Here is a 14,534-nt window from a genome sequence, read left to right as displayed (position 1 = left end):
AGTTTTCTTGTTTGTTTGATTTTTCCTCAATGGTATCTTTGAGAAATGATGGCGTTAGCTAAGCTGACTCTTGGGGGCATTTTTAAGTATAAAGTCCATATATTTCTCAAGAACTGCCTTTATGGCAGTGGATTTGTTGAAGAATTTTAGAAGATAAAACTAGTAAGTAGGTGAGGAATTACTAATCATGTGTACACTAAAAAAAAATACAGCATGAGACTCAAGAACCCAACATCCTGTCCATGCTGGCTGGGAGTAGTGACCCTAGTTGACTTTTCATGTGTGTGTGTGTGTGTGTGTGTGTGTGTGTGTGTGTATGTGTGGGGTGTGGTGTGTGTGTCTGTGTGTGTGTGTGTCTGTGTGGGGTGTGTGGTGTGTGTGTCTGTGTGTGTGTGTGGTGTGTGTGTGGTGTGTGTGTGTACGTGTGTGTATGTGTGTGTATGTGTGTGGTGTGTGTGTGTGGTGTGTGTGTGTATGTGTGTGTATGTGTGTGTATGTGTGTGTGTGGTGTGTGTGTGTGTGTATCTGTGTAGGGTGTGTGTGTGGTGTATATGTGTCTGTGTGGGGTGTGTGTGTGTGTGGTGTGTGTGTGTGTGTATCTGTGTAGGGTGTGTGTGTGGTGTATATGTGTCTGTGTGGGGTGTGTGTGTGTGGTGTGTGTGTGTGTGTATCTGTGTAGGGTGTGTGTGTGGTGTATATGTGTCTGTGTGGGGTGTGTGTGTGTGTGTGTGTGTGTGTGTGTGTGTGTGTGATGGTGGAGGTTGCAGGGGAGGGTCTGTCACTGGTTTAGAACTTGGTGAGTAGGCTAAGCTGGCTGGCTTGGGATCTCCCAAGGATTCCGCTGTCCCTGCCTCCCTTGCATTGGGGCTATGAGCACAGACTCTGGGATTTTTTCCTATGTGCTCTTGGGGTCCAAACTGAGGTCCTTGAGCCTGTAAGGTAAGCCCTTTACTGATCGAGCTCCATGTATGACTAACCAGATGATGGGAAACTTGGTTCATGGCTCTTGAAAATCTATGTAACTTTAAAAATGGAAAAAAGTTAGTTATTCTGACCTGATAGGAAGTAAAAGAGAACCAAGTACCTATTGTTGATAATTGTTCTTGTTCGTTTGTTTTGTTTTGTTCTTAGAAAACAACAGCAAAGAAAAGAGGTCTAGAAGCTCTCCTCAGGGAAGGCCTAACCTGATTTCCCCCTGTATGCTAACTTACCCTTGGCCACACTTAGTGGACTTCCACAATGCTTCCAACAACCTGTTCTAAAGGCATGTTTCGAAGTTGTCCCTGGTCTTTACATAATCTCTTTCTTTAACATTAGTCTTGAGCTAACTTCCCCATCTCCTTTTATAGTGTCCGTGTCTCGTGTCTACTATGGGTCTGCACCAGCTTCTCCTGCTACCCTCTAAAAATGCAAAACCCAGGGCCATCAACTCCCCTACTGGAAGCTTGGCCAGGCTGCATTGCTTCAAGGACTTACTCCCTGACCCTCCTATGTTATGTTTCAGTTGTGACAGTCGGGCCGGTCTTTCTGCTAGGCAGGCTTCATGCAGAGTCCTCAGCACCTTTCTGACACTATACAGAGAAGCCTAGGTGCTCGGGTAAGGTCTGTGTGTGCCAACTGTCAGCCACAAATCTTGCTGTCTGTGTAGGGTGTGTGTGTGTTTGTCTGTCTGTCTGTCTGTCTATGCACACATCTGAGTACACACAAAGGGTGTGCAGTATTTGGCTCTGTCACTTCCTGTCTCCTTGGGATGGGACAAGCTCTATCACTCTCTTCCTTATCCCCTGGAGCTCCCATGCTCCTCCTCCTGCCCCCCACAGCACTGGGGTTACAGGCCCACGTGACCATGCCCAGCCTTTTATGTGGGTATTGGAAATGTGAACACAGCTCTCGTGTTTGCTCATCAAGCACCCTTAACCACTGAGCCATCTGCCCAGCCGAGCTGTGTGGTAAATGACACCTTTTTGTGAGCTGGCATCTCAGCTCAGCTTTGGCGTTCTCGGGGGTTGATTCTGGCCGTCTGGTGTGGTCTTTGTATATTGGCCAACTTTGTATTCTTCCATGGAGTCTGATTATACAGACAGGGTCCAGCCCCAGCTCTGTCTGGCTTTTTTCTCCTCTCCAGTCACTGGCTACTTAGCTTTAGGATGCTGTGGTATCTGGGATACATATATGTATGTGTGCGCGTGTGTGTGTGTGTGCGCATGTGTGTGTGCGTGTATGCACGTGTGTACGCATGCATGTGTGCATGCGTGTGTGCGTGTGTGTATTTAAATCTGGTCTTGAATCATAACCTAGCCAAGTACTGATTAGATTAATGTTTAAATGCTTTGAGTCTCATTTGTAAGACAAAAATGACGGCAGTAATTCACAGCTTCCTTTGGTTGAATGCAGTGTGGTTAACTTACTTTCCACTGTTGTGACCGAACTCCCTGAGAGAAATGACTGGAAGGGTGAAAGATTTGTTTTGGCTGCTGGTGTCAGAGCCTATGGTGGTGGGGGCCTGTGTCTATGGCTGCTTACACCATGACAGACAAGGAAACAGAGGGTGTTCTGGCCTATAATAGAGGCCTTGGCTGTGACCTCCAGAAGCCCGACCCTCATGACTGGTTTCTACTAGTTGCCCACCCCCAAAGATGTTACCACCTCAGTAGCATCAGCAGTCGGGGAGTAAGCACTCAAAATGAGCCTGTGGGAACATTTTAGGCCCAGGCCACCACGGCTGCCCTGGGGGAGGGATGGGGTACCAGTGTGCTATGGAGTCGCACTGGTTAGTATTTGACCACCTCTCAGTGCGGATGACAGATCATAGTTATGAATGAAGCAAGCTGGAGAGGACTATGGTGTGTACACGAAGCAGTGTTTACAGTCTCCGTGGGTTTCCCCAGATCCCTCGACGTTTCACAGGGGAGGAGTCACTCTCGAGAGCCACTCTGCAGTCGTGAGAGCTTGAGAGCACCCTGTAGGATAACACGGGTGACTGACATCACCAGTTAACAGGAAGCTGTCATCTTCGGCTTCTCAGCCTGACACCCTAAGGCCTTCCCTGTGTTCTACCCAAGATGCAGAAGTACTAAACATGGAGAAACCAGGCAAGCACAAATCAAGGTGCTCCTTGCTTTGGATGGAAGCCCATTAGCATGTGTTGGGGGTATGATGACAGGCATGCTTGTCACTGAGGGAAGTCAGGACAGGCACTCAGTACACCTTGAAGGGGGACCTAGGAGGAACAGTACTCACCATTTGCTTGCAGACCGCACATAGCTAGCTAGCTTCCTTACACGGCCCAGGACCACATGCCGGAAATGGAACTGCCCACAGTGACTGGGGCCCTCATCCATCATTGAATGAGACAACCTGGCTCCCAGACGTGTCTGCAGGTTCAGCTGACCCGGGCAGTCTCAGTGGAGACTTAGGTAAGCTAGACTGTGCCAGTTGGTAGTAAAGATAACACAGATGGGGATGTGGTTTTGTCTGTTTTGGTAAGGGAAACTCAGTTTGTACAGATAGCATCTTTTTTTTTTTTTTTTTTTTTTTTTTTGGTTCTTTTTTCGGAGCTGGGGACCGAACCCAGGGCCTTGCGCTTCCTAGGCAAGCACTCTACCACTGAGCTAAATCCCCAACCCCCAGATAGCATCTTTTATCAAGTTCTTGTTACGATTCTTTAACTTAGTGACTACATTGGGTTAAGAAAAGGCCCCGTTCTTAGAAGAAACACAGCACTCTAGGAAGGGGTGGAGATCTGTGGCTATCAAATGGCTCAGCCACAGATGCGTCTCACAGATGCAGATTGAGGATGCGTGATCTGAAGTCTGCAGAGTTTAATCTGAGTACAGAGTCGGGGCCATTGTCATGGTCTTGTAACTTTTCTGTAAGTCTGAAAAAGAATTCAAAATGAAGGGTTGAGTTGAAAAAGGATGAGGTAATTTCCACAACATACCCTGTTCACTGTAAAGTCCCGCGTGCCTGAGGTACAAATTTGTAACTAATTTTCTGTGTGTTTGAGGTAGTTTGTCTTAGGTGACAGCAGTATTTAAATAACTCAGTCCTTTCTCTAATCTTTGAGGCACCGCTGAGGGCTGTTGTGTCATTCTTTTACTGGGGTCCCATTCCTGGGTCGGCTGTCAGGCTTCCGTAGGTTTGTACAAGTTCTCTTTGGAAGTGACTTCTGGCACAGGAATGGAACCTCACACACCACCCAGTTCCTCACTGTCACTTCCCAGATGTACTCCTGGCCTCCTGTCAGTGTCAGCGTGTGTTGTCACACCTCCTTCCCTCACCACACTGCCCAACTGTTTTGTTTCTTGGCTGCCGGTCGCACATCCGAGTTCCTCCCTCTGGAATGGACAGGATATTGCTTTTCTCCTTGTAGAGACAGAGCTGTCCGGGTTGAGCCTTGTCCAGTTCGTGGGGATCGAAAGGAGCGAAGCATCTCCAGATCTGCCGAGCATTTATTTAACTCTTTGCTCAGTCGGTGGCGAAGTATCTGGGGTGTCTTAGAGGCTCCTGTGCCTGTCTTAGCAAAGAGCAGGTCACAGAGGTGCGTGCTTACAGCCCGGGCTGGTGCAGAGGCATCCTTGTGAGTTAGCCTGGCCTAACTGCTACGAAAATCACTTCAGTTCCATCCAAGTCTGGGCTGCAGAAAGTGCTTATCTTTTCTCACCAGTATGAAGTATGTGCACACTTTGAAGTATTCCTACAGAGAAAGGGAAGGCAGTTTTGGGCAAATTGGGTCTTCCAGAATTTAACTCCAGAATGTCTTGTGTTTGAAGCTGAATTGGATTTGGGTAGCAGTTGGAAGGGAAAGTTACTGTGGGGTTCTTGGAGCTATCTGGTGGCCGGGAGTCCCATTGTGCACACAGGCTAAGTCGCTTGCAGCATGTTCTGGCCTGCCCTGTCTCCTGAGACTCGGTGGTACAGGAGCTGGTCACCCATCTCCTTTCTGTATTGTCTTCATGGTTCTCTTTGTGACGGTTCTCATTGAACTTGGGAGTTTACAAGAATGGTTTTCAGTTTTTCCCCAGCATCCTTAAAAGGTTAACTGGCGCTTTCAAGTGTAGTGCTTTGAAGGTTGTTTTATGGTTGGCTTGGGCCCTTATATAGGGGTGTGTGTGTGTGTGTGAGAGAGAGAGAGAGAGAGAGAGAGAGAGAGAGAGAGAGAGATTGATTTACAGTAGGTGAATTATAATTATTTTGTTTTGTGAAATGAAAACACTTGTTGACTTTAAAACTGCAGAAAGTAGCAATCAGCATTATAATTGGTTACATTGTTTCCCTTTGCACCTCTTGGGAACAGTAGCCCCAGCATGTCTTTCCCCTCAACAAACAAATCTTCAATCTCAGAATCAGTTTTATCCAGTTACTGCCCCTTCTCTTTTCTCTTTCTTTGGTAAAACTGTGAAGTCTGAGTTCCTGCCTCTTGTCAAAAGTGTCTCTCTTTGCTCGCTGGCGAATGGGAGCAAAAGCTAACTGCAAGGACCATGTCTGTCCCTGGCCCTCTGCTGCCCCCTATTGTCTGCAGTGCGACACTTCCTGGAATCCCACGCATGTTTCGAAGCTCTCTGAGGTTCTTGTTAGCTGACTAGATTTCTCTGTTGATGGTTTTATTTTCTTAAATTCACAGTTTTGAGGCTTTTCATTAGTTCCTCAGGATGCCTGCTTCCCCCACCTCCCCACAGCAGCATAGCAAACGTATCTCCCTCAGGGAGCCAGGAGGAGATGCGGGAGTCAGTCAGAAGGCATGGACGCACTCCAGCCTCCCTCCTCTTCTTGCCCTTGCTCTCCTGCCATGTTCTGTGTCAGTATTGTGTGTGAGCTAAAGAAAGAGGGGACAGTAGCAGAAGTAGCCAGAACCTCTCCTTCAGCTGGAGGGTTGAGACAACCCCAACTGGCATTAAACCCCAACTGACATAAAACCATGCGTGGCTCCCTGTTGTCCCCCTGCCCTGGGCCTGTGTCTTGGGCCACATTGCTCTGTTTTCTGCTGCAGCTGGCGTGGATCTAGGCAGTGGGAGTGGCCATTGGGCTGTTCCTCAAGTAGGATGATCACACTCTGAACTCGCACGTGTTTTCTCTTCAAGGTCTTCCCATATTTTGCCAGCTACATCAGTGTGGAGCCCACAGCTGTCTCTACATTTTAGCCAACCGGAAAGAGTGTTTTTTGTTCTTCTTGGCATAAACCTGAACTTGTGTGTGCTGTAGTGATTATTAGTCAAACAAAAGAATTAGTGACCCAAATTCCTCAGGACAATTGAAGGAGAATGGTGTAGTTGGGCTCATAGCAGCATAAGTGCAGTCCACAGCTGCTCGTCTAGGGCCTCAGGCTGTGGGAGCATGGGGGGAGGAAGCAGAATGAGACTGGAGAGGACAGGGAACTGGTTCCGTCCTACAAAGGCGTAACCCAGTGACCTACTTTTTCACAAGACCCCGCACACCCAAGTTTCCAGAACTTCCCAAAATGGTACCACCAGCTGGAGACTATGTGTTCGATACACGAGCCTGTAGGAACATTTTGAAGGGCCGGAGAGATGGCTCAGCCGTTAAAGGCCAGGCTCACAACCAAACATATAAGAAAAATTTGAAAGTCAGATGGTGACGTGCACATCGTGTATAGTGGTGGACAGAACACTGGAGACTCCAGTGCCCTCCTTCAGCTGAGGGTCTTGTGGGGTCCTTTTGTCGAGTATGGAGGTCCCAGGCACCTCAGCCCACAGCTGCGGCTGAGCAGTCTGACAGCTTTATTCTGGCTTTTTTTCCTCTTAGTCCTGTGTCTGCCCTAGCATGGCTTTTGGCTTCTGTGAGTTAAGTTTCCCATTCCTAGGCAGAAGACACTATGTCCGGCGGGTGAGGGGTGTTGCTCTGTTTCATTTGCTGGAGTGTTCTCCACTCCAGCTTCTCCGCTTCTGGCCGCTTGGGGAGCCACCGCTGAGGCCATCCTGTTCTAACAGACCCTAGCAGGAGTGGGGGCTCCTCTAGAGGTGGCTTGCTTGTGGTGAGTCCAGAGCATGTGTGGAGAGGGGTGGAGGATGGCTGGACCACTTTGAGCTTTAATTCCCTCTAGGGTAAAGGAGACAGACAGTTTCTCCCCCATATGACAGAGTCTTGGTAGGTGGCAATGGAAGGAACCGGTGGTGTCCAGCTCGCGCCGGTCGCCTGCTGTGTCTCCACTCTAGCCTGAGGATGCTTCCACAGGACCTCGGCATGTCCTCAATCTCCAGCTCTCTCTTTTCTCTATCCTCCTTTGAAGAATGTTTGCTATAGAATGTCGAGATGTTTTCCTTTGTCAAGAGTTCCTATAGCTGTAGAAGGAAGGTCCCCAAACCCTGAAAGAGAGCTTGAATGCGCATAAATAACGCAGATGAGTGCTCTGAGGGTGGCGTCCAGGAGTGTTCTGAGCCAGGCAGGCTTCCGTGGTCTACTGACAGAACTGTCCCTTTGCAGGAGTGTTTGGCCAGATGTGCCCAAGCACATAGCTTATCAGCAAGTTACCTGAAGACTACTCATCCCACGTCGATAATGGCAGGTGGTGCCAGCAGGAAGAGTGCAAGGAGACCCATGCACCCTGTTTTTATAAAATGCAAGATCTCGAATTTAATGGGTTGAAGGAGCCTGGGGCACCTAGAAATGTCTTACACATTCCAACTCATGCTTAACACCCTCACTTAATGGCAAGAACCATCCCTAACCTAAGATACGTTGCAGGGGCTGGTGACGTCAGGATGGTCTCTCCAAGCCTTGCTGTGTTCTTTCCTGATGTCTGGATATCAAGCCTCCTGCTGAAGAAGGGGTACCCAGGGCCTTTACCATGCATGCACCCCATCACCTCCTCCAAAGTCTGCCTTCCTGACACCACAGACCACTTCCTGTTCTCTGTAGGAGTGTGCGGATCATCTGTTCCCCAGGGGAAAGTGACCCTTGGAGGCCTAATCCTTCTCGGGCTTAGGGAGATCCAGCTCACTGTCTCTGCCCCCTCTCCATAGAGTAGAAGAGACAATGGTGGTGCACTTTCGTTTAAAGCAATGCAGGAAAAGTCAGCCCATGGCTTCCAGGTACTCACAGAGCCACCAGTGAGAACTGGGCACTATAGTAACCACTTGCTGCCTCCCTCCCTCCCTCCCCATCCTTACAACAGCAGTGTTGATATTAATGTCATCCCCATTGGAGACCCAGGCTTTGGAAGGTTAAGTGATTTACCAGCAATGAGTCACCCAACTGAGTGGCAGAGTGAGGTTTAAATACAGCAGCAGAGCCCAGGCACTCAACGCCCCCTCACCCTGCGTGGGATGTGGAAGAGAGAGTGCCTCATCTGCAGGGGTACTGGAGGGACCAGGGCAAGGCAAGGGGACTGAACAGCAGCTGGTTCCTGTGCCTGTGACACGCCCCCTCCCCAGTAAACACTTGCTGAGGACAAGGGGCACAGCTCTGCTGGACCCCAAGGCCACACGGCTTGAGTGACTACCGCTCAGAGCCCCCCACTCACAGCACGTGGGTGCACAGAGAGGAAGACCCCTGAGTGCCACCCGGGTCTTCTGTCCTCATCTCAACACAGCCCCATCTCCTTTCGGGAGGCTCCTAGTCTTGGGCATTTGCCTTCTAGATCCAAACCATTTAGGAAATAACTTGGTTTATGCCTTTTTGTCCTTTAGAGGAAACAGAAAGTTACTGCTTTGCCCAGCAGTCATCTGTGGTCAGTGTCCCTTCAGACCTTTCATTCTCAAGACAAAAAACAAGTCCTTTTCCCTTAGGGCTGGGGAGAAAGCCCCCCCCCGGGGGGGGAGGTAAACTGCTGCACAAGAATGAGAGTCTGACTTTGATCTCCAGATTCCGTGTACAAGGTGGGGTGTGGTATTTGCTGGTCTGGGATGGTCAGAGAACCCTGGGGCTCACTGCCAGCTAACCCAGCCCAGGATCTCTGCATGCCGGGTTCTAATGAAGGACTTTCCATCAAGAAATGAGGTGGAGAGGGAGCTGGAGAGATGGCTCAGGGTTAAGAGCACAGACTGTTCTTCCAGAGCGTGTGACAGTGAAAGGCACCCTGGTTCCCTGTTGAGCAGAGGCTTGAAACCCCAGTGACTCTGAAAGGGACAGTAGGCGTTTCACCTGACTCCCAGAAAACCAGACTGGTCAGTAGCCCACAGCCCTCGATAGACTTGTAGCCATCAGTCACTTAAGGGCAACGCCCCACAGCCCCTCCACTGGTAGAGGATGTGACCACAGGTCAGGTAGGCTCAAGAGAAATCTCCATTATAATGAGGTACCTACCCAAAGACCTGGAGGCTCAGCCAATGAATTTCCCTTCCCAGACACTCATCCCTGCAAAAGGTATTTATCTCAGGCCCACTCTGAGGAGAGTACAGTTGTACTCATCTGCCCTCTGCCATGACGATAAATGCCTTGAAACCACGCGACTATCTCTTTTCATCAGGCTCCGCCGCCGTGGGGAGCCACAGGCCTTTGCCTACAGAGCTGCTGTCTAATCACCCAAAGGCCTCCCTGTGTTCCCAGTGGCGGCCACCACCAAGCCTGCAGCCTGCCACCATCAAGCCAAGGACTACCACAGCGGGACCAACTGGGGCTCCCACTCTTTCCCCCTCAGCCCTGTGCTAGATCCAGTCCTGTGGGCTGTACTCCATTCTCAGTAATTCTGTGACTTCCAGTGACTCCTGGATGCCCAAGAGCCTGAGAACCTAAAGTCCCTGGGCTTCATTGCAAGCCGGGAGACCTCCGAGCCAGGTCTGACTGTCCTGTGCTCAGACTGCACTTCCCCACCCCTGGAGTGGTGTCCTGAGGCTGCCCTATGGCCTGACACCCACCTTCGGTGTCACGGTCAACTTCCAGTGTCCCACCTCCCCGAGCCCAGGTTCATTTTCCAGCATCCACATGGTAGTTAACATCTGTCAGTACCTTAGTTCCAGGGGATCTAACACCCTCACACAGGAAACACCAATGCATATAAAATTAAAATAAATAAAAATTTTTAAAAAAGAAAGAAGGTGGAGGATGAATAAAGGTGAGGAGGAGTAGTCAAGGTTGACTTCTGCACTCTGCACCTGCGTGTACCTACATTGAGTTGTCCTTGTAGCCCACCCATGGGATCCTCCTTTATTGACCTCCGAAACAGCATTTCTGTCCATCCATTTCCTGTTCCTCGTTGTTTTTTTTTATGGTAGTTCACTTCTTGAATATTCTCCCAGCAGCACCCAAGCTGCTATCAGAGCTAGTGTCAGCCAGTGTGCCACAGTGCAGTTCCAGTGTGTGCTGGGGTGTGTCCTACCTCCACAGTGCCTTCCTCATCGTCATCCCCTCCTCAGCCCTGGTGCTCCACGACCTAGATCAAGCTTCTTTATGTACAGCATTCTGCCTGCATATGTGACTGCAGGCCAGAAGAGGGCACCAGATCTCATTACAGATGGTTGTGAGCCACCATGTGGTTGCTGGGAATTGAACTCATGACCTCTGGAAGAGCAGTCAGTGCTCTTAACCGCTGAGCCATCTCTCCAGCCCCCCTAGATCAAGCTTCTTAAACTTTATCCACTTGTGGCCATTATGAGAACTCATGGGTGTAGGTATATGAAATAAGCGTATAAGCCAAGTATTTACTCATAAATCATATTTATTTGATATATAATTTTACCACTTATTAAAGATGGCTACAAATTGCATACTAATGGGATGGGTATGCTTGCTGCCTTAATGCATCCGGAAGATTTACTGATTTGACCATTATGTAATAATGATATCGGGACAATATTTAGCCTTTGTTTTCCGAAATTTAGCCATTATGCTTCCGTGAGAGTAGAAAACTTCATATGCACTGCAGTCCATAACGCTCCCGGTTTGCGTCGTATGACTGTGATAAACACTGCAACCATAAGCAACTTGAAGGGAAGGGTTCGGTTGATTAACACCTCCACTTCATGGTCCATCAGTGAAGGAAGCCAGGCAGGAACCCCGGAGCAAGAACTGGAGCAGAGGCCATGGAGGAATGCTCCTCCTGGCTTGCTCCTCCCGGCCTGCTCAGTTAGCTTTACACAGAAGCCAAGCACACCTGCCTGGGGGCCGCTTCCCACAGCGGGCTGGGCCCTCCTGTGTTATTAAGGGACACGTCCCACAGTCGTGCTCACAGGTTAGATGGGATTAATTCCTCCACTCACCTCTCATCCTGCCTGACTCCAGCCTGGGTCAAGTTGACAAAATATACCCAGAACAATGGAATTTGGTCAGAAAAATTTTAATGTCTGTATTCAGCTGGTATGTGATGTCACAGCTCAGTGCCGGGAGTGACCACAGGCAGGACTGAAGTGTCAGGGTCGGTGGGGATATGTTGGGGGAGGGAGGCAGGCCTGCGCTTCCTTCATTTGGAACTATCTGCTTCACCTCCCAGGTACCCAGATAAGCTGCTTCTCCCCAAGTTCCTTCTCCTGGCGCCAGGCCGCCTTCGTGGACTCTTACTGCTGGGCCGCTGTACAGCAGAAAAACTCCCTGCAGAGTGAGTCTGGAAACCTCCCGCTGTGGCTGCACAAGGTAATAATGAGGTACTGTCATGTCTGCCTGCCGTGGTGATGGAGAGAGAGAGAAAGAGAGAGAGAGGAGAGAGAAAAAGAGAGAGAGAGGAGAGAGAAAGAGAGGAGAGAGGAGGGAGGGAGAGAGGGAGGGGGGAGGGAGGGAAAAGAAGGAGGAGGGAGGGAGGGAGGGAGAGGTGGAGGCCTGGGAAGGCGGGGCCTCAGCACTGATTGCTTCGACTCTGTGAGGAGCTGATAAGAACTCTCTTGAGATTTCGCTCTTCAGTGGGAGGCACCTTGTACATCTTTGTTACCCCGTGTCCTTAATTCCCCTGTGGAATGTTGGCTAGAGCCTGTCGTGACACACGGGGTCACTTAGAACAAGGAAAGACTAGCATAGTTGGGTTGCTTTTGGCCATTGAAGAAGCCCGGCTATGAGTCCTGGTCACAGGGCTCTTGGATGGGTTTCTGGTAGGTGGATGGACTGAACGGACAGAGAGGCATTAGCAGCCAGGCTGTGCAGGTTGGAGAGGTGCAGGTGGGGGTGGGAGACACAGACACTGGAGAGGAAGAAACTGCAGCCGGAGCTAGCAAGCATCCTCAGAGGAGCGCTCTTAAGCGATCACTGGACACCTTCAGTCTTGTTGGGAGTGGCGATGTGACATCTGTGACATCTCAGGTCTCCTCTATGAGTGACGATGCCACTCTGGATCTCCTGTGAGCATGACGTCACACTCTGGGTGTCCTGTGAGCCATGATGTCACACTCTGAGTCTCCCGTGAGCATGACGTCACACTCTGGGTGTCCTGTGAGCCATGATGTCACAGTCTGGGTCTTCCCTGTGAGTGATGACACCTTGGGTCTTCCCTGCACATACAAAGGCAGGACTGTGCTTTAGCCTGTCCATCACCCACTGGTTCTTTTGCCCTTCATAAAAAATACCAAGTAGGTCATGTGTATCTTCTGATGCTCTCGTCGACTAAAGAAAACACAGACATGTATCTTCTGCAGTGCCTCTAGTATTGTGACTGCGTCTGGACAGCCAGTCGGCATTCTTCTCTTACAAGACCCCTTTCTTCACGCTCTGACTCATGCTGGCTCGGACCCTGCCTTCCCTCCCCCACACTGCACAGTTGGCATGGAGGCTCCACATGATGCCTGGGTGGGCCTTTTCCCTTTGGTTTGCAGCCTGAGTGCGGGTGGGTCCTTGTCCGCCTTGTGTACCTTCAGCGCACGTGCAGAAGATAAGAAGCTTTGTAAATCTGGGTCCCGGCTGCTCTAGTTTAAGTCCATGTTAAAATGTCACTGTGGAGATGGCGAGTTGTAGCCAGTCTCGGTTGGCATTGGTTGAGCCTCGGATTGTAGCAGGGATTGCCTAAGGTAAGGATTGGCTGGGATGAGAGCTGCCATGAGACTACTTAGCAGAAAAGCCCTGGAGATGTTTTTCTAGGGGTTTTTCACAGGAAACACTCTGGGAACCTTGAGAGACAGGGTGGTAGAGTAGTCTGAGGCTGTACATAAGAAGGCGGGTCTGCACTCCCCGGTTGCAAGTCAAGGGAGTGATGTGGGTGGCCATTGTAGGCGGCCTGCTGTGAGGAGAGGCTGGGGCTCTTTCTGGTGCTCAGCTCATTTGCTATGGTGGTTCTGAGTGTCCCATCTCTTCCCGGGCTCATAGGACTGGGGACAGAAAGTGAAGAAACCTGCCTGGTCAACACTCAGGCTTGGCTGGGATTAAGGGGCTCCCTCCCAGGGGTTGGAGTCATTTCAGACCTGTGGAATGAGACCACTTGGACACTGATGATGTCCCTAAGTTATGTGCCAGCCAGAACTGAAGCTGGGTCCTCCCGAGAGGAAGGGAACACCATCCAGAGCCATCCACAGTGTGTTCTGTCTCTTTGTGTAGGGTGTACCACAAATGCAGGAAGACCCAGAGAAAGCTCACCAACAGAAAGAGGCACAGGAGGTCTTCATTAGACCATCAGCTAATAGCCATGGACCCGAGGGACTATGGGAATGGAGATATATGGAGGAGGTCTCAGGGAGGCGGAGGAATCAAAAGGAGGCTTTGAGCTGCAGACAGTGGCACGGAGTTCCTTTTAGCTGATGTGGATCGAGGGCCCTCGTGTGCTTGGCAGCAGTGGGCCACAGTGGGCATCTTGGATTCCCAGTATCCCTGGTGGTTAAATGAACATGCGAGACAATAATTAGAAAGTGAGACCAAAAAGATTAAGTGTGGTTTTCTCAGAAACCCAAGGACAGCCGTGAGCTCTCACATCCCTCTGCTATTCTCCGGGTGGAGCAGAGCTTACTGGATCTGCTATTCCGTGGTGCTCCTGCTGCAGGGCTTCAGTGGAGAAGAAGGGGAGAGCCAGGTGGCTGTAGGTGAAGGGTGAGTGTGTAAAAGAAATGATAATGTAGAACAAAATAAAAACCCTGCTCGCTTCTTCTCAGAAAATGTGCCTTCCCTGTACACAGCTGGGTGGGCACAGGAGGGACAGCCATGTCCAGGACAATGAGGTGGATGAAAGGCTGGAGAAGACAGACAGATGCTGAACCAAGCACAGCCGGACTGCCTAGGGCAACGCTTCTCAACCTGTGGGTGTCGAATATCAGATATCCTGCATGTCAGATATTTACATTATGATTCATAACAGGAGCCAGTTCTGAAGTAGCAGCAAAATAATTTTATTGTTGGGGGTCGCAACAGCATGAGGAACTGTATTAAAGGGTCACAGGGTTAGGGAGATTGAGAACACTGGCCTAGGGAGTGTGGGGTGAGGCACGCCCCTGGAGATGCCTGTCCTGTTTTGGGTGGCCATGGCAGACAGGAATGGAGACAAGGTTATGGAGAGTAGGATCTGTGACCGCCAAACAGACATATGGCAAAATGTTGGACCAGTGGGAGCCACTGCATGGTCCTGAGCAGAGTGTGCTTGGTTCTAGGAGTTGGTCCTTAGAACAAACTCCTGTTGGTTGGTTAGTGGTGGGAAGAGAGGCAGGGGAAGCCTAGCCAGTTACAGAGGTGGGTTCTGG

At 50.2% G+C, this 14,534-nt stretch overlaps 1 protein-coding gene across 4 annotated transcripts in view; it reads left to right on the top strand.

Moving 5' to 3' along the window:
• Panx1 (Pannexin 1) overlaps positions 1 to 14,534 on the top strand; it is a 42,226-nt gene that overhangs the window by 9,627 nt on the left and 18,065 nt on the right. For 3 of the 4 annotated variants that reach the window (XM_087561685.1, NM_001270549.1, NM_199397.2), the window contains 1 exon segment: positions 11,384 to 11,523. Coding sequence is in view for 3 of the 4 variants with exons in the window: in NM_001270549.1 (NP_001257478.1) it covers positions 11,384 to 11,523 (140 nt within the window). In the remaining variant the exon portion in view is untranslated. 4 annotated transcript variants of the gene reach the window in all.

Source organism: Rattus norvegicus, chromosome 8 (assembly GCF_021556685.1).
Source record: "Rattus norvegicus strain SHRSP/BbbUtx chromosome 8, alternate assembly SHRSP_T2T, whole genome shotgun sequence".
NCBI classification, from domain to species: Eukaryota; Metazoa; Chordata; class Mammalia; order Rodentia; family Muridae; genus Rattus; species Rattus norvegicus.
This window is presented reverse-complemented; position numbering and strand designations above follow the sequence as displayed.